This window comes from Dendronephthya gigantea, unplaced genomic scaffold (genome assembly GCF_004324835.1).
Source record: "Dendronephthya gigantea isolate DGI-Jeju-01 unplaced genomic scaffold, DenGig_1.0 000011F, whole genome shotgun sequence".
Lineage (NCBI taxonomy): Eukaryota > Metazoa > Cnidaria > Anthozoa > Malacalcyonacea > Nephtheidae > Dendronephthya > Dendronephthya gigantea.
The window spans coordinates 1,473,349-1,494,489 of NW_021163021.1; the positions used below are offsets into that span (position 1 = coordinate 1,473,349).

The following is a 21,141-nucleotide window of genomic DNA, read 5'->3' on the forward strand; positions in this document are numbered from 1 at the left end:
AAATGGTTGTTTCTTTTAAAACCATCGTCTTCACAAGATAATTTGTTTTCCATCAATACCTTAAATGTTAGGATTTGGTCTGGAAATCAGCCTTTTTTTTGTTGATGATTGGTGAGTACAATATTATTGTAAATGTAAATATATTATTTAAATTTTTTAGCCATCCATTGTGTTTGCCAAAAATTTAAAACGATAGCATTGTTTCTTTCGTCTATGGCTCGGTTTAGCCTTAATTTCAACCATCTTTATTGTTTTCTAGAAAATTTAAACCAATGCTCTTTTCCAGAGAGCAGTGAAGCAAATGTTACTATTCGGCAAAGTGGTCGCTTCGATATTGGAGCTTTCGCTCGGGCAAAGAAAATTGCCAAGGATGAAGCGACCAAATTTGCTTTAAATAAATCAAACGAGCTAATGAACATCAATGACAAATGTGAACAGCTGGATAAGGAAACCACTGCAGCAAAACTGAAGGTAAATTAAGTGACTTGTTGACACTTGACAGCAACAATTTTGATAACAAATGCGAAATAGCTTAATAACGAGATAGCTAACCCTATTTAATATGTACGATATTTATATATAAAATAGTTTGAAGAAAAAGGCTGTTTAATAAATATAATATTTTGAGAAAATTAATTTGACGAGTCATTACAATGTAGCATTGTAAGCTTTATCCCAGTGCAACCTATTTTATTACTAATTCACTCTATAATATGTTTTACACCAGGCTGTTTTAGCCATTTAGTAGAGAGTGCTTGCTATATATATATATGAATACTTGACCCCCCCTAATAAGGATAATCATGCAAGACCCAGTATGCCAGTCTCACAGTTGACAACTTAATATTTTAATAAGAAGCAAGCACCTGGATACCACAGAAATATCTATTCTATATGTATACTTCTCATGTGGCAGTTAAACTACTATTCTTTCATATGTATTCATTACCCCAAAGCAAAATGGAGTTTATTTTCCTTGTGATGTTACCAAGTCATTATAGTTTATGTCATATATGTACTCCTGTTGATTTCTATTCTCTAATTTTGAAGAAGCTTTAACCATAATATTACAATTTACTCATCAAAAAGCTGTGCTGTGCTGCTGTACATCATAAACTAGAAACATAGAAAATCAAAGGAAAGCCAAAAACACTTGCAGTTGCACAAGCTACCATAAAATGTGATTTAGTTGCATTTTTAAATTTTATTAGCAAGGTGTGCTTCAAAATGCTAAAGTCCACTTACCTCGAAGTGCAAAGAAAAGGAAAACAACCCAGTTCAAAGAAGGTAACAGTGATATTTTGGACCTTCCTCCAAGTTCTTCCAGGAAAAGAAGGAAACAAACAATGGAAATGGCTATTGAAATCCACAGCAATCCACAGTTGTCACCACAGAAGAAAAAGAAAGCTGCTTTGAAAGGCCTTTTCCATACCCTTGTTACAAGTGGGACACAACAAGAATTGGTAAACATGTCCAAAGATTCCCAAACCTTGAGTAAGAAAATCATGCCATATGTTGTTAATCATTCAGTACAAGAATTTGAAAAATCCCATGATAATATGATTCGCTCTGTTATGACTTTGTACAAAGGAGGACTTATTAGCAAAAAAAAGTACATTAGTATCAGAAGTTCGTTGATGTACCAATCAAAAAAGAACAAGTCTAAAACAAAAGTTAGGGCAAAATTGGGAAATGGCATATTAATACCGAAACTAGTAGGTTATAAAGATTTAATGAAGTTTATCAACTCAATAGATATTGGGGAATTAAAGCCAATCCCTCAGGTACAGTCTGAGGCAGATGAAGACTGCAGTCTTCATGTCACTGACAGTGCAACGTCAGGTAGTACAATCTCTGGTTGCTTTATTGATCTTGAGTATCAGTTGTTGCAGGTGGCATGCATGTACCTAGACATGAACAAGGAAACTTCTATTCTTACTTGGTTTGGAAACCCCCCAGGGTCTTTCTTGGTTGCTCTTGGTGCGGACGGGGCACCATTTGGGAAAGAAAATGAGGTAACTGCCTGGCTAATCAGTTTTCTTAATGTAGGAAACAGAATAGCTAGTTGTGATGAGAATTTTCTTATACTTGGTGCTAACTGTAAAGAAGATCATCCAGCCATAATCAAATACGGTGAGCAACTAAAAAATGAGATAAGTATTATTGAAAGTAAAACATTTAGTATTGAAGGGCATAAAGATCTTATGATTAAGTTCATGTTTGAGCTTGTTCCTTCTGACATGAAATGGTTAGCTAAATATTCTGGAGAATTGTCAAATGCAGCTACATTTCCCTCTTCATTTGCCAATGTTAGGTTAAATGAGTTGGCAAATGTTAAAGGTTCGTTTGGTACTAGTACTACATCTACCTGGGAACCATGGTCATATGACCAAAGGTGCCAGGTAGCTAAACTAGTTGCCAAATACAAGAATAAAACTGTTGTTAAAAGGCCTATAAAACAACAGAGAACGCTTGTCACTAAGTTTATTGCCAGCAAGTGCTCAAGACAGGAGTTTGAACCTGTTTTGGGTCCTGTTATTGGCAAGGCTGTATGTGAGCTGCTTCACCTTGGCAATAATTGTTGGCAGCAGTGGAATAAAGAGGTTATGATTATTGCATTGTCCCGATCTAATATTAGTGCTGGTGTTCTAAATATCTATTGTTTGCCTTTTGAATGTTGTTTCAGGCGATATCTTCGTGCAGTAAGGAACAAAGTGAAGTCTTGTAAGCTATATAAGAAAATCGTCCGGTGGTTTCATGAAAATAGAGATACTGATTTTCAGTGTCGCTTCGCAGGTGAAGAGACACGTAAATTTTGTAATAACTTTATGCATGTTGTTGATGCCATTGCTGTGGTTTCAGATACGGATGACAAAAACGTGCCATTGTTTGCCCTTGCTTATGCCGGATTACGACTAAGAAATGCTACTTCTTTAATGAATAGGATCACTGATATTGACCAAAAAGGTATTGCTGATTTACAAAATTACTGCTCTCAATATTTCATTTGCAATGCCCTTTTCAAAAAAGTCACTCTTAGTATGTGGACGGTGGGGTTTTGTGTTCCATATCACTCTCAGTCTCTCTTTGAAAAGTTTGGTGTTGGCCTTGGCATAAATACAATGCAAGGCAGGGAGGCCAAGCATCAAAAACTGGCAACCTATTCTAAGTTTTCACTGCCTCGAGATAGATGGCAAAAGGTTTTCCTGCACAAGCACATGTGTCTGATCTGGCTGAGGAAACACAATCCTCACCAGGTCAACAACTGCAAGTCAAAGGAAACCTACATTCCAAGTAGCTGTGACTTAGACATCTTCTGTTTCTGTGGTCTTCCAAAAAGTCCAGAAAAATCTGAATGTAGGTATTGTGGTTCTCCTTTAATGGCTGACATAGCCGCAAGTGTTGCAGCCAAGCAGATTTCTTCCAACATTATGCACATCTTAGCACATTAAATTCCCCATAATTATGTTGCATAAGTTATAAATTACTATTATCTTTGTATGATATATTTATTATAACTTATTTATTGTAACTTATTTATTATACAAGTCATGCATACAACTTATTTATTATACAATATTTTAAGCACTCTCGAACGCATGGTGTTACTGTAAAAATTCTACTGTACCTGAGTAAATCCATTTACCGAGTCAAATCCGAGCCCGAGTCAAATCCGAGCCCGAGTCAGACATCCGAGTCACGAAAAAAATGGCGAAATTGAATAAAATGATAACTTTACCGGCAGAATATTAAGCAATAACGAACCGAACAAACAATGGGAAACATTCAGTTCAAAGCAAGATTAAATCTTATATTGTTACTTTGTAAACATACAAACGACGCAATTTTCCACTTTTTAGAAGTAAACAAGACGCCCGGCAGGGCGAAACCTAGACTCGGCTACCACGGTAGCCCGAGTAATAAAACCGTCTATGAATGAAAATTTTAAAAGATATGTAGACCAAACAACTCAAAATGTTATAACGCTTATTATATTTGAAAAACTTTAACCAGTATCAAAGATATGGGTCAATAAAAGATTAAAAGTATATCAAAGATATGGGTCAATCGCGCGGCGTTGTCGAATCGCGTTCGGTTTGTCTGGGCCGCCCTTAAGGCGCGATTTCACAGCGAAATGTTTGCTTCGCGATCGCCAGTGAGTAGAAGTCAGTTCACTCACTGCGAAAGAGAAAAAAATATGAAAATTCAATAGAATCACTCATGTGTAACCATACACTATTTAGCAGACATAATTTTGAGCGAAGAATCTCGAAGAAAAAAAGCGCTTGTGGAATCAGACCTTTTGGCCCATTTCGAAAAGTACCTCACGCATCTTTTCTGGACCGGTAATGTAAGGTACCATATATGCACCAATTAAAATGGTTGAGATTACGTGACCTGAACCAATTAAAAAAATAATGTGGGCTACCCTTTAACTAACGATTTTATAAAGCTACAGTAAAATGGAAATTCAGTTCAATCAATATTATGGAATACAAAAGAACAGTAACTCCGAATAACATTTTGTAGCTTTAATGAATCTACGTTTCAACTATATTTTAGTCATCATCTGGACAGATTAGTTTAAATTTACAGTTACTGATATATATAATATATATATATATATATATATATATATATATATATATATATATATATATATATATATATATATATATATATATATATATATGTATATATATATGTATATATATGTGGTTCCCGTAATATTATGGGTTCAATGGATATTTAACTGGATATTACACTGCTGCAATGTTGTCAAAATGCAATTAATTCATAAACAAAACAACCAACAAAACATATGAAAAGTCATTAACAATCTAAACCATATTTGCGGACTTCATAAGTCAATTGTCAAAATCCAAAGGAAAATCAAGAACAGTTATCTGTTCCCATTCCTCGGGAGTAAAATCTACTGATGTATCCACACGGAACTGTGATGGATGACCCCTGATGGTGCTATCTTTCGGGGCATCTGCGTTAACACAATCCAACTTCAGGCAAAAATGAAATGTCCTTGGTACCGTAAAATTTCTACCATCCTGGGTTTTATGGGGTGGCATCCACCTTGCATTGCAAGTAACCTTTAAATCCCCATGTGTAATCTCTGTGCGGCATGTGGCGCATCTTGGTTTAGTGTTCAGTACATGTTTGGTTACAGACCACTTGCAAAGATCTCTGTCCAGGCTACTTCCACCTTGGCGTTGGTCACCTCCTTGACCTTGGCTACTTCTTTGTTGGGTGATACTTCCTTGGCTCTTGTCTGGCGTGCCCGGTGCACTTTGGCTGGGATAAAAAATAGTATCAAGTTCGTGGGCTGTGTATCCCCGCTGCTGTAAAAGAAAGCTGTCGTCGCTTACACGAAAACGATTGAGTAGTAACCAGATTATATGGCTACACACATCGCGATCATTACAATACCGACAAGAACAGTTGGGAAAGGTATTCATGTCAATGTCATAGTTGACACCTGAAGATGATACCAGAGTGAAATGGCGTTCGTATTTTCCTGTAGATAGTTCACTCTTTACAGTGAGAGATTTAATTTTTTTTGCAATATCTAGAACTCTAGTAAAGTTCCTGCTGCGGGTCTTCCTTGTGGGGCACGGACGTTTTAATGGTTTAGATGGTTTTGAAGGTCCAGGTGTTTGCTTCGTTTTACTGTAATGGCGAGGTGGATCATGTCGGTGGGAGGCTTGTTCGTCAACAAATGATTCATGTGTTTTCGGCAGTGGAGCATCCTCAGCGCGTTTGGTTTCTATGTACCCAAGAAGCTCATCGCTGAATGCTTGGGCGCGCTTCTCTTGATCAGCGTATGTTCTCTTTGAAAGCTCGTTTTTATTCGGACCTTTCCCGCTGTACGATCCACGCTCGTAGGCTTGAAGATTTGCACGCAGTTGTAGATTTTCTGCGACGTCCTGTCTTGCTGCATCCAAGAGATCAAGATGAACAGTACCACTGTTCTTCCAGGAGGAGTGACCACTTTCCGCTAGATTAGTTCTTGGTGCATTTAAAGACGGTCGAAAAGCACGAAACACGTGCCATTTTCTCCTTTCCCACCAGCTCCACCAATTGACAAGATCCTTCATTGGATACTTCTGTTGGAACATTTCCAAACGGTCTTTTGCAACCTCAAACATATTGGGAGTAGCACTCTTTAAGATTGCTGAAAATTAAAAAAACGTTGTCACTCAAATGTTTACATTACTGTAATAATTCATTATGAGCTTGATAGCAAGCCACTGTCTTTGGCAAATACATTTATGTCACTTCCTATGACATTATAAACCTAAAAAACCCCATATAATTTATTGTATGCACAATGCAAACGTTCAAACAACTCATCATAAACATGTCCAGTGCTTTCCGTGTGATTGTCCCAGTACATATAGTACTGTACTGGACATGTTGCCCAAAGTAAACGTCCCTGACGGAATCATTATTATTGTATTTTTCAATGTCTTGAATATATCAGGTGCAAACAAATTAATAGTTACCATCTGAAATATCAACAAATTCTTTGCTGACATCAGCACCATATGTAGATTCGATAGCAGTTTTATTCCGCTTGATGGTGAATTTCCAGTGCTTTTCACAGCTAATAGTCCGGTCAATAATACCGTCTTTCAACTCTTCTGGAATAGATGACCACCATCCCCCTCCCTCATCTACCATAATGCCACTCGGATTGAAAATGTATCGATCATCCCCAGATATTTCTCTTAGTGCTTCATTTAGAATCCTCCAGAATATCCTGATGTTTTCCTTGCTTTCAGTCTCTGTCTCCATAGTAGCAAGCTTTACAATTTGTCGCAGAAGAGGGTGATATACCTGTCAATGTAAATAATAATAAAGGCTGGATAGCGCTAACCACCGGATAGCGAATTTTTCAGTCTTCCTAAAGTTGTCCGTTGATTCAAAGAACCCAGATTAAGCTTTAGTATTTATAAAACAAAGGTTGTTTTTCTTCATCGAAAAATTTGCTATCTGGTTGATAGCGCTATCCGGCTTTCGTACAACCGGCCCCAGGCGGCGTTTTGGAAGAACTACCAATTAATTATCATGTCTAATATGATAAAACGCTCCTTCGCGTGTTTCAAATAGTGCATATATACAAGTTACAGTATGCATCTTACCCAAAGAGTTAAAGTGACATAACCAGGACAGCGCTTGTGGTTGCCATCTGCAAAACAGACCTCCGTCTTCAGTAATCCATCTGCATCCTTGTCCATGGCTAGAGCCACTTGAAGCTGGACTTCACTACTCTTGAAAACATAGGATGGGCCACACGACAGCTTGCCATTCGCGGCCCGGTAGATAAGGAACTTATCCAACTTGTCTGTTGTAGCTTTGTATTTGGCCAGGGCATCAAAGCTATGTCCTAAAGAATTCATACTTTACTTCACTTTTTCTTTGACATGGGATACCTGTTAAGAACATACAGTACTATATATCTACTGTATTTTGAACCTATACAAAAAAAACTAGAACTGTGGCTGAGATGTACGAAACTGTAATTAAGAGGGTTAGCAGGTGCTGAATAAATAAGCCAAATATTATTATCATAACCTTTGTGTAGGGCCGTTTATAACAATGTTTGCTTATTTATTCAGCAACCTACCAACCCTGGTAATTAAGCAACTCAGTTGTAATACAGAGATCGGTTTTATTCACGCAATTCTTGCAACGCATCTGTATAATCTTTTTTAGCAGACTGTTAAATTAAAACATATATTTCTCGTTACAAAATATAATAATGCTTTATTTCAAGTCTTGCAAAACAGTTTTGTTTAAGTTTAACACTTAAACAGTACCTTGTTTGGAGTTAAGTCAGAAGCTAAGATCATGACTTCGTCAAGACTCTTTCCTTCCTCCACTGCTTGAATGAGTTGGCCACTTGCATAGGCCATCGGGCCTAGTTTCTTGATGGTTTGAAATTTCGAAGTTGCATCTTCAAGGGTTTCTGAAGAAATAGTACTGGAAGCACGTGGAACACATGTGTGAATACCATGATGGTAAATAATTACCACTCCACCCTCGTCATTGAACTCCCATACTTTACTTGCTTGACATTCAACAGCAACGGCTGCTGATCCACAGCTGTGACAAACGCTCTCGCCAAATTTAGTTTGAAAATGTACCCTGTTTCTTTTAGAGAACTGTTTTAAATAGGAGCAATCATCGTTTATGCATTTTGAAGAGCCTTTGCATCTAGCTAATCTGCGAATTCCATGGAATCCACTTCTTCTAGAAGTCATAAATCCTCCCCATGGTCTACCATCTTTGGATGACTTCATTCTCGCTTCTTTTTCAAATGGAAGTTGAAACTTGACTAGGCCATTTATATCAAATGGCAGCTGCTGTACCTTTTGGCACTCTACGTCAGCCCAAAGATGTGGCACAAGGGCAACTTTGATATTCCTGCAAAGCAATAATTTAACTATTACTCACACTAAATCAAATTGAATATTTAAATTCATGACCATTCCATTCAATCTCATATGTAAGGAGAAAAAAAATAGCAAGTGTAAACAGGCCTTTAATGTAAAAAAAATCTCTCAAGTTCTTAACCCACTAAAGCGCAAGTAAAATAAAAAGAGAGTAAAATAAATCGCGTGTTGTTAACCAGTCAAGGGTCTCCCCTTGATGAGTAAAATCGTCTGGCGTTAGACAGAGTAAAGTCAGGATGGCACTGTGGCGCAATGCCGTTTAATGGGTTAACTTACTTAACAGGGCGAGGTAAGTCTTCCTCTTTACTCATCATCTCACCATCACTATCACTATCACAATCAAAACTAAATAAAAGAAATAGACACTGAATTTAAAACCAACCAATTCATATTCAATTTAAACCTTACAGAATATAATATATATATGATGTTGAATATGATATATATATATGATGTTGAATATATGTTGTGTTGGAAAGATTACTAAAACCTTGTAAATAAGCTAACCTTTTGCTCTTCTCCAATTTTAAGTCAAACAGCTTTCGTCCTGCTCCCATTTTTCTCTTCCCGCTTTCATCTGGCTCTTTCACAGGGGAATCGTTTATCTAATTAAATTTTTGACATTTTGACCATCTATTATGCTCTGATTATTTATCTGTTAATTGAATTTTTTCACTTGTAAGTCCTATTTGTGCGTTGATACAGCTCTATTTAATACTTGTGTTTTGTGATGATTAATTTTGTCACAGTGGCACTTTAAAAGAGAAGAGGTAGTAAACATAGTGTCCATGAGGGTCTGACAACGAGATTATGCAATTTGTTTACGAGTATGTGAGTACAAACAAAAAGTATAAACTTTTCCACAGCGTTTTTCCTACTTTGGAATGCCCATGAATGAGCAAAAACATATATACTAGAAATTCCAAGGAAGGGGAGAAATAACTGGATAAGCCGGATATCCTCAACTCCTCATGTGCAGACCTGATGTCTCAGGAATAGAAAAATCCTGCATTCTGAGAGACTATTTCTATTCAAATTTCCCTTTTTCTTTATTTAAGGGTCCCCTTTCAAATCAGGGCTGAGGGCAAATTTCCCCCTGTGCCACCCCACCCCCTCTGGGCACCCCTGTATATAATTAAGCTTTTCATACTTCTATGCAAAATTTGCGACAGGTTTTTCTCTCTTTTTCATCATCACTTAGAAAACAAAATGGACAGATGTTAACATAGTAATAAAAAAATATAAATGTAATTAAATGGAGTATACTTTGTAACATTTTGCTTACCTAAGTGTTAGGTCAACCATAGAAATATCCTAAAGAACAAAGTTCAACAAAGCTTGATTTGTCATTTCTATTCATAAAAATGTGAAATATCAATGAATAAAAACACATAGTTATCTAATATTAACCTTTTCCTCACTTGAACCAGAACTGTCATAAATTCCTTCAAAATAGAAAAGCTAAATCAAAACAAATCGGCGTATAGCTTATATAAATACGAGTTATAAACACACTAAGTTTCTTAAACATATTAAAATATGGGCATATATTATTAGAAATAACCGGATGCAAAGAGATTAGAAGCTATTGCCCACCTTCGTACATGCTGTCGTCGTCCGCCATGTTCGGTAGGTAACAGTCCAGTAACACTGATCTATATTACAACACTGTAAAGATTACATGAAGTACGTACCATTCAGTGACTCGGACATTTGACTCGGGCTCGGATTTGACTCGGACTCGGTTTTGACTCGGTTAACCGACAAACTCTACTGTACCTTTGTTGCAGCTTTTATGAAGGTTATATGTATATGTTAGAGAAGTGAATAAATTATCATTTTAAATGCTGTTGAAGTTGGTATGGAATTATTGTCTGTTTGACCTATCAAAATTCAGATCTAGTCCATAATGGAAATGGTAGCCTTATCAAGTGATCTTGCAAGTGGTCATGCTTTCCAACTTTTAGACATCATTGGAGTTGTAGAAATGTATTGACACACTAACACAAGCATGGTGTTTTAAATATTTTTTGGAACATGCTAGGTAGTCTTGGAAGGTTTGGCCTCCCTCTCTCTATATATACGGCTTATGCAATATAAGTTTTCCTCTAAAGGTAAAAACTTACAACTGCAAATCCTCTACCACTACAACCGAAAAGCACACCGAACCTCAATAAATTTCCATTTTTATGTAAGTTTTCATTCACAGCATTTCAAGCTACACTGTTCATGACCTCACTTGGTGACCGCATCAATTTTCACAATATACTAACAATGAAAAAAATGGCAATGATATATTTCAAGGTGGTATTAACAATTACCGAGTGGATACAAAAATTAGCCAACACAATGTTACACATACTGTATACATAGGCCCATAACTCATGGTTTAGCTCATTACAACTCAACAAAAGAGAATATATGTAGTTTATCTACAAATGCTGTGGAACACGATACTCGTTCCACACACCATAAAAACATAAAATATTTAGTGTCTCAGTTGTTTTCCTGTACCTTAATACAAACATCTTAGCTTTGGATACAATAAGTTCAACACTGCAATTTCCTTTTTGGGAAGATTTTGGTTAATTATGTCCTTGAAAAACAGTTTGAGTCGCCTCTTGCTCCAAACTTTGATATCGATAAAACTCTTTGTCAGCTGTATATCCAAACCATAGTTTGACACACAGGTGAGAAAATCTTTTACTGAGCAAAATATCTCTTCGCTCACTCTAAGTGTGATATCTATACGGTACGGCGAGCAAAGCCTTGGAATCCTACGCATTCTTCTTTCAATTAATTTTCTCTAGAAACACACGTCTTTAATAATTACAACATGCAGGTTTGCCATTTGCAAATCACATTGTAATTTCTCCCATTCATCCAAAGCTTTATACTTGCGAATTAGCTTGCCTTTAGCTGATCTCAGTTCTTTAAAAAAGTCCATAAGTGCAAGCTTTTCACTGACATATGCTCTATCGATCTTACGATAAAGCTGAAACTCTTTTTCTCTGAAGACTTTATCCAAAATAGTTTCAAGATTTGTCACAGCCAGCATTCTTACACCGGCCATGTTTTATCGTTAAACCTGCGAACAGGCATGCTATCGGAGACAGGATCGGGCAAGCCTCGATATCCTGTTTAGCGCTTTCTTAGTTTTAAATCCCCGGTGTGAAAACAACAAAAAAAAGTTCTGTTAAATTATGTTAAACTTCCTAGTGACAATTGACGCTTGTTATTTGACAAAATGGTATATATTTCATATCATTTAATTAAAGAATCCTATATATATATAGTTTTAATACTTATGCTGTGTTACCTTTGGAAATCATATACAATTATGTATGGATAATAAAGAGCATGCCAAAAGTACTTACTAATCAATAAATATGTTCCCCCATGCCAAAAGTACTTCGAAATCAATAAATATGTTCCCCAATTCCAGAATTTGTGCAACTGTGTGCATCCATGTTAGTTCGTTTCGGTCATCCGACAATCACCGAAGATGTCAACAAACAGTAATAGCTCATAATCGTGATCTGTTCACTTATCCAACGATTTCCGAAGATGTGGACATTTAGATGGACGCATACACTTTTCAGCAATAACATAGTGGTTAGCCGTGTATCAAAATATAGAGGCCGTAGACAAAATAATTGAACCAGAACAATTGTATTGTATCATGTGTGGAAGAAAGTTGACAAAATACATTTGCCTACCGCATCTATTTGTAATCGTTGCACAGTACACAAACAAAACGAAGAATCCCAAGGCTGGCTGGCTTGCTGGAAGCGGCTGGAAAGCAGTTGGATATTGCATAAAGTGCAATATATTTAGGCAAGAATATGAGGAAAATAATGGCAAGAAAAGGATCTCTAGAAAAATGACATTTTTTATTTACGCCCAAGTGGACTGTCCCTGAAGACGTTGATCATAAGGAATAGAGCCCGCAACTATGCGATGTTTGAAACAGGCCTTATACAAACTTAAAAACCTGGAACAACTATGTCAACTATCAATATCATTCAAGTATATAAAAAAAAAGAAAAGATATTTCAGTCAATTGATATACTTTTAACCTTTATTTTTATCCATATTCCCTATTGAAAGTAGATTAAGGTCCAGGGGTTCCAAAATTACCGACTGTATCAACTGAACGCATGCCACTGAGCTATATAATAATTCCATGCAGCAATTTAATATAGAACTCAGTGACGCCTGGCCGGCATGCAAGCTACCATGTGCTTTCCATATGACAGCATTCAGTCTGAATGTTGTTACTAATTTGGTTGTGGTCGAAATCTCTATTTTTATTACATAAGAAAAATCTTGATAAGTATGGCTGTATTTCTTTCTGCTAATGTACATCAAGGCAGTGAACTTTTTAGTGTTCAGTCTAGAGGAAAGCAATGTGCTTTTATGACTTTATCGGCTGTTTTAATAGCCCAAAACAGACCATTGATAAATTGGTCAAACGTAACATTTCAGAATGGCCTTTTACAAGGGGACAAAATGTATTTGAATGCTTTAAATAGTGGTTTAATTGTCTTAGAACCAGGTGTAGAATTTCTGTCAGTAAATGACTTACCAAAAGTTGTAAGCATTGCATGTTTTAAAAATGAATTTTCTTTTGACATCAGGGGATCTGGGCATTGTCTGCCTTTTGAGCCACAAAACCAAAGTGATCTGCCCATTGTGGCAGAGCTTATTGAGGCACAAAACAAAATTGATCTACCCATTGTGGTAGAGCCCATGGAGGCACAAAGCAAAAGTGATCTGCCTATTATGGTGCAGCCCATCGAGGCACAAGGCAAAAGTTATCTGCCTATTATGTATGGTGCAGCCCATTGAGGCACAAAACAAAAGTGATCTGCCCTTAAAGAGCCCATTGAGGCACAAAACAAAAGTTATCTGCCCATTATAGAGCCCATTGAGGCAGGAAGTGAAAACAAAATTTGCTGCATAAATTATGAAAAAGAGCTTCAAGGTCTAATTATAACTGACCAAGAATTTGAATCACACTACTATGATATTCATACTGCACTGTTAAATACTTTTGCTGATTGCTGTCATGCCATTTTCATATTAGAAGGTTGTAAGATGGCCTTGATAAAGCAAACGAATTCTTTCTATCTAATTGACTCACATGCCAGAGAGTTCAATGGTGTACCTGATTCCAATGCCACAGCTGTTGTCATGAAGTTTAGTGATGTTTGCAAGTTAGAACAACATTTCTATAATCTGTCAATAGATTTGCATATCAATGTATTTGAAATTGTACCGGTCAAATTAACAAGCTTTAAGAAAACTTTACATTATATAAGTACTGAGTCTAGAAAAACGAGGCGATCAGAGGAAAACTGATAGTCACAGACAAGTTAGACTTCAGAAAGCTAGACAGTCTAAAGAGAGAAACATCAGCAGAATCTAACATTGAAAGAAAAATACAACTTGAGAAAGACAGAAAACAAAAGCATGCAAAAAGAACATTGCAGCTTCAAAAAGAAATAAACCAACAGGATTATTTAAATATGTTTGACATCACTCAAAATGGTCCTATTCATGAGCAATGTTGGGCAAAGGTTAACATGAATAAATTCATAAAATCTGTGCAATATTCAAAGTCACCTTATGTGTGTTCACGATGCTTTAGAGATAAAAATCTCCGAAAAGATTTTCATTTGAAAATTCAATGATTCCTTCAAATGTTCCAAATGAATTACAAAATTTAACTCAGATTGAAGAAATGTTAATTGCTCATGCTCTTCCTATCATCAGAGTTTATATTAAACCTGACAACCTGACATTATATCCATGGCAGTCTTGTTGTGTTTCTAATGTCATATGGTGATTAACAAGACCATTCAAACACTTATACATCTTCTTTCAAATCTTCTTTTGTCTAATGGTATCCACTTCAGCAGAGCAAGTGCTTCAGTTGAAGACAAGTAAAATGGCTGGTCAAGAATGATCTTGGCAGCTTTACTTTGTAGTACTTGTAGAGTTGCCATGAGCGTATTGTTATTTTTGTCTCCCCAGACTATGTCCGCATAATCAAAAATAGGGAGAATGAGACTATTATAAAAAAGTACACGTGACTTGAAGGGTAGAAATACCTTTATCCTTCAGAAGACTAAGCCGTTGGTTAACTTTACATGCAATATGTTCCACATGTTCTGTCCATGTGAAGTTGGATGAAATAACGATCCCCAGATACTTAAAACTTTTCACAGAGCCAATATTCTGGTCATGAATAGATATCTGTAGAGATGCCATGGCCAGAAATATGGGACATTTAAACTGCGCATACTCAACATTTAGTTAAACAAAGGTGGCGGAAAGTCTCTATAAGAATGTATTAGTGGCAGAATCATTTTCAAATTTGAGCGAGTTTGTTCGGAGCTTACTCATTTGCCGCGCTTGATATGATACGATCGAAACTTCGGTAGTTTAACAAAATTACTTTCATAATTTATTTTAACCGTCATCTGGTTACAATTCGAATGTAATTTCAATCTCTATTTCGATAGTATAACTATACATCAATGGCGTTAATCCACAATACCAAGCACTTTACTCCAGCCATAAAAGATACGTTTCACTTCTGATCAGATTTGCCGCCCTTCCTTCGTAAACAATAACACAACGAATATTCGCACAACAATTCTCGAAATAATCCGTCCATGTTAACTGGTTACAAATCAGCATGGAAAACAAGGGAATTCAACGATTTAATTTGATCTATATACGACAATTCGCGCGACCATGAGCGTCCAAAAACATTGCATAAACTGCGTTCGTTTTAAAATATTTCGCCATGTTTGGTGTCAATACAAAGCTTAGAAACCAGGCTTTTGTATAGTTAGGGATTAGAGGGGATTCGCTTTAAACCTCCCCCTATATACCCGTTTGTTCTTTTGTTTATCTAATTACCCGCCACCAAAGGCGCCACTGAGCGCCATAATTTGAATTTGCAAATTATGTCAGATATTCTGAAACAATTTGATTTAAATAAATTTAAATACAGCATCTCTTTGTCTACTGAACATTGCCTAAGTTATGTAAAAAAGGCTTCTGTGCACGAAGATGAAATAGCTTTGACGATTGGTATTCCCTATGAGCATTTGAAAAATTGGCATGATCTGAGGCGATGTAACACTTTATTGTCTGAGCATTCGTATATTGAAATTTTGAACGCTTTCATATCTTCTCATGGAATACAAATCAACGGGAGCCAGAGAATGAATGAGCTACTAAGAAGAAGTTGTGGGGAGATAAAAAGTAAATGTTGCAAGCTTAAGGGCCGTTACAAACCTGAGTATCTTAGCACAATTAAACGTATATCAGTTTTCCGCGATGGGTTATTTAACGTGGCTGAGGTACAAAAATTGATACAGTCAGTATCAGAGGAAAATGAAAGACTGGAAGAGAATGGGAGGGAGTTGCAGGCTGAAATTGGAACATTAAAAGAGAGCAAGATAGCAGCTGATAAAGCATTAAGTACTAAACAAGAAGAATACAAAGCCATCTTGAATGAAAATAAAAAACTTAATGATTACTTGGAAAAAGTTGGAATTGTTGTCAATTTTAAAAACGCAGGAAGAGAACTATCAGAGCTTGGGAAAAAACAGCAAAACCGCAAACTTACTGAACTGAAGGCAAATGTGAAAGAGAGTTTGTGGTTTGCAAACACCTTTGGTCTAACATTGGAATCTGCAGTTTTCAGTGATAAATATGGGTCAAATTACTCATTGGCATATCAAACCTCTCCACAGAATAAAAAGTACAATGAACTCCCAGAAGTGGAAAAGAAAAAGATAAAAGAAATCCTTTTTATTATGGATCACTTTTGTATAGGCGAGGCTGCCTATCATGAAGTCACAATGACCCAAGCTGGAGAGAATTTACCACGGTCCTATCTCATCAAACAATGCAAAGAATCATTGAATGCACTCACATGTATTGAGAGGACACCTGGGGTATGTGAAGGAGCACAGCTCAACTTCCATGATGCTCTCTGCAGTGAAATCCAAAAACATGTAAGTGTATCCAATGTTCAGCCACATGTAATTTAACATCAAATAAGGTAATTACTTATCAAGAGAAGGGTCTTGTGCACTAATGCATTAATCATGTTTGTTCATTCCCAAGCTTAAATATTTTTTCTAGATGGAAAATTGCAGACTGAATGGCTTGGATGTTCCAGCAAAGTATAAGATCAAGCTGAGTGGTGATGGTGCAAAAATGACGCGAAATACTGGGTTTATTGTGATTTCTTTCTCAATTTTGAATGATGGAGATGCTGTGCTAGCATCAAGAGGTTAGAACTATTTACCTTTTACTGAATGAAGTGTTTCAAATATTTTTAGTAACAATTATCATTATTTTATTTTTTTAGGGAATCACACAGTTGCTGTAATAAAAGGAAAAGAGGATTACGACACTCTTCAATCATCATGTACTAGGATTTTTGAGGATGTTAATAAAATTGTGGAAACAGGCATATTGAAAATAGCTGAAAATAATGTGCCTGTAGAGATGTTTCTTGGTGGTGACTACAAGGTGATTTGTAATGAATGGGTTTTAAACACTATATATGGGCTCCATATTCTCAGCCAGCTAGGATTAATATAGCCTGTTAAGAGTGGAAGCTAGCACATCTAACTGGCAAGAGTTGATTTTTAAAAGTTTAAATATTTTACTTACAGTTTCTTTTGTTGGTATTGGGCATGAAATCAGCAACATCAGATTATGCTTGTATATGGTGCAAGATCCAAAAATTGTTAAGGTAAAATAAAAAACTATCATCTATTGATGGAGCATTCCCAACAAAACTATTTTCAGCTATTTTCAAAATGCCAGTTTCCACAATCTTATTAAATTCTAATTAATTTTGTACTGATCCCATGTTCCTAGATATGATATGAGCAAGCCTGAAAATTTCTACTGGGCAGATGAAATAAAGAGGACACTAGATGACATCAGAGAATGCTGCCTAAAGCATCAGTTTTCCTGTGAACGCCCCCCTTTATTAAATATTCCCTTGGACAATGTGGTGTTAGATGAGCTCCATTGATGTTGCAAGTAACAGGTACTATATATTACTGCATGTTTTCTAATTAATATTGTTTTGTAATTAGCAACATTAATAATATAAGAGGGTGTCTTAGAATAGCCCCCTAATAAAGTATTAACTGAAAAAGAGAGTATAATAATTTATTTTCTTTCAGACAAACTGATTGGAAATTTGGTTGATGAGGCATTACAACAAGACAAAAGAGAAAATCTCAGAAAACGTCCATCTGACCAACAACAATTGCATTTAGATAACCTTGTAAAAGCAATTTGCAGTTGTGGTGTGACCTTTTCAGTTTGGGAAAAGCGAGATGTTGATGGAAAAGGAAGTAACACATATGATTTTACCAGCATGATGGGAACAGAGAAGAAAATCCTTCTAGGTAACCTGCCAGCAAAGTTAGATGGCATACTCACTCCAGCAACAAGTGCTACAGTGATAAGCATTTGGAAGGTACTTGGTCACATCCTAACATCTATATCTTAGCACCAAATAGTGTGTCATGTTTGGACAACTATGATGGGTCTCACTGGGGTTTAATAACTAAGTTGTGCATTAATTATGTTACTGTGAAATATGCAATAAGTGGGTATATATTAATTGTATAACAAGGGCTATTTCAATTGATTTTTAAACAGGATTTCAACCATATTTATAATGAATATATCCAGAAAGAAATTCTTTCAGAGGCTGAAGTTGATGCATATTTCAGCAAGGTACAGTATTGGGATATACTACAAATCTGGCACAATAGACACAGCACTGACAAAACACAATAGTAATGTATAGTATATTAGGTCCTGAAACATTAGGGTATGCTAATACGTGGTCATTCTAGTAAAGATTCACACTCCCTTGTATAGAAAGTTTTTGCCATCCAGAGGAAGGGGGATATATTGTACTCATGATCCTGTAATAGTGAGATGTATTTGGATGTTTAAGGGACAGACTTTCAATTTCCTCTGTGCAAAAGTGTAGGTGTCTTCTAGAAAACCCCCACTTTATATGTGTGTAATTTCTTTCTAATTCCATTGTAGGTTACAGCTTGGATATCTTTGTTCCTATCTCTAGGCGAATCAGCTTTAACAGGCTATGGCAAAGCAAATATAACACCATATATGCATGCCATGGTGTATCATGTGCCTCGCTTTATGAGAATCCATAAAGGAATACGCAACTTTTCTGGGCAAGGTAATAACTGTATTTACAATACATGATATAATATGTAATAGCCATACTTAGTCACCATTTGCGTATTATTGCAGGTGTTGAAAAACTAAATGATGACTGCAGGCGCATTCATTTACAGAAGTCAAACAAATGGGATGCATGCAAAGATGTGTTGCTTGCTGAAAAAAGGCTAGGATATTTAAGTGATGTACGTAGAACACCAAGGAGATATAAGAAGAAATCAGAAGGTTACTGGTCGAAAGGGATACAGGAAAGTCGTAGCAAGCGCCCTCGATTGTCTAACGAAACTAGCCAAAATCAGGACACACTCTCAACTCTTACCGCAGGAGAATTACGATCACGACTGAAAGATCTCGGCATCAAAACAAAAGTAAAAAATGTTACACGACTGCTTGACATGTATCGTATTGCTTTACAACAATAACTTTTATTGTAAATATTGTTAACCAAGCACATTATTAATATTACAGGCTCTCTTTACAAACATGATTACAATTTTTTCAATAGGAATTCTTTGTCCTTTTTCTAATTTCCCATTTCTGACAACAAACTTTGATGGTGTCCATGACAAAACTTGTTTGGCCTTAATGGGAAATTCTATGGCCATGCCTCCTTCACCATGTGCATTGAGGGTATAAAACCAGTCGTTTGGTAAGCCTACGAAATGCCCAAATTCATTCTTCTCGTATAATTTGTAGCCTTTGTGGTCGCGTTCTTTACCCTTGTTGTGGGTTATGTTCCTCCACACATCTAACTCCATATGCACATAAATTGGTGCATAGGACTTTGACTTTAGGCCTGACAGCACTGTGTGTACAAAATCCCGGCAAGCTCTTTCTAGCCTAGGTTCGGCAGGTTTGTATGGATGATCATAACTCCTAAAAAAAAATACATACAGTTTTGATTCTCAGCCACATGTCTAGAACGGCAAGGTCAAATAAAGTGTAAAATATGTTATATTGTCTCTATAATACCTTAGAAGCGCCGGGGTTAAATTTTCTGATGGCTCCCACGAGCAACTATGGAATGGCCATCCCTTCCACTTAATAAGATATTCATAATTCTAGAAACAATAATCGATAATCGAACCTAGAGTCAGTTTTGTGACGAAAATATCCGTAAAATCAATTTAATAACATGCATGGTATGCTAACTAGCGGTGTGGCACTGCCGTAACTAGAGATTATATACACATTCAAGTAAATAACTTACTTTCGACTTTTTCCTTCGCGCAATCACCCTTTCAGCATCATAAAATTTTGATTTTCTTCCCTTATTTGCCGTGTCGTATAAAACCGTTGAAGAAAACAAGTGCAGTTGCCTATAGTCGATATCTCTACAATATCTTTTTTCGGCCATTTTGCTTTGGTATATCATATGCACAGTAGTGGGAGAAGTCGTGCGCTATCAAATTATCATGAAGAAAACCGCTGAACACGACAGGCGCATGTCCCGCATTTCTGGCCATGATTCCCCGAGTTTACGATTACTACCGATCAACATACTCTTTGTCTTTTCAAGGTAAGTTTGTTTTCATCTAACCAATTTGCTATGAGTAATAAATCTTTATTTAACTTATCACTTAGGCACGTAGGATTAGAGCCATAACAATATATAACTGTATCATCGGCATATAATGAAACGTTTGAAAATTCTAGCTCATTCGGCAAGTCGTTAATATAGATGGTGAATAAGGGACCCAGAATTGTTCCTTGTGGTACGCCGCAGCTAACAGGCATTGGATCGGATACTTCAGTGCCACAGCATACACGTTGTTTCCTATTCACAAGATAGGAATTAAACCACTGGAGGGTATCCTCTGACACTCGTATATCCGATAATTTTGATAACAAGATTTGGTGGTTAAATGTGTTGAAAGCCTTTGTGAGATCTAAAAAAACAGCTCTACAAAGACTACCTTGCTCCATTTTTGATAACGCTTCATCCGCAAAAGATGTTAGAGCAGAAAGAGAAGAAAATCCTTTTCTGAAACGAAATTGCCGGTTCGAAAGTAAGTTATTTTCTTCTAAGAATCTCGATAATTGTGAATGCACTGCCCTTTCCAGAATTTTACTTGAAATTGGCCTATAATTGGATGTATTTGTCCGATCACCAGTTTTAAACGACACTGTTATCTTCGAAGATTTCCATAATTCTGGAAACATTCTGCTTCGTATGGAAACATTTAAAAGTTTTGTATTAGATGGAGTTATTGAATGACCCGCATGTTTTAGAAGTTTCTCACTAATTTTATCCAAACCAATCGCTTTATTCACTTTCAAAGAAAGCAAATGCTTTAACACTGATGATTCATCCAGTTCATTCAGTTGGAATTGTATTTCAGGATTGTTTGAACGGAATACTTGATGAAGATTTATATACAGAGTTATTTTGTCAGCTAAT

The 21,141-nt window shown here is 36.4% G+C and overlaps 1 protein-coding gene and 1 pseudogene across 1 annotated transcript; both read left to right on the forward strand.

Moving 5' to 3' along the window:
• The first annotated feature begins 15,712 nt into the window (after positions 1 to 15,712).
• LOC114518622 lies at positions 15,713 to 16,796 on the forward strand. Its single transcript, XM_028538632.1, has 2 exons — positions 15,713 to 16,510; positions 16,641 to 16,796. The coding sequence occupies exons 1-2, from the start codon at positions 15,713 to 15,715 to the stop codon at positions 16,794 to 16,796; spliced, it is 954 nt and encodes a 317-aa protein (XP_028394433.1).
• A 213-nt stretch (positions 16,797 to 17,009) lies between these two features.
• On the forward strand, positions 17,010 to 19,162 carry LOC114518623 (annotated as a pseudogene).
• The last annotated feature ends 1,979 nt before the right edge of the window (positions 19,163 to 21,141 follow it).

Bases quoted from the DNA above. Each gene is read 5' to 3' on its own strand.
- LOC114518622 (XM_028538632.1), top strand. From the start codon at position 15,713: ATGAATGAGCTACTAAGAAGAAGTTGTGGGGAGATAAAAAGTAAATGT. The intron at 16,511-16,640 runs GTAAGTGTATCC...TATTTTTTCTAG, and splicing joins GCAGTGAAATCCAAAAACAT to ATGGAAAATTGCAGACTGAA.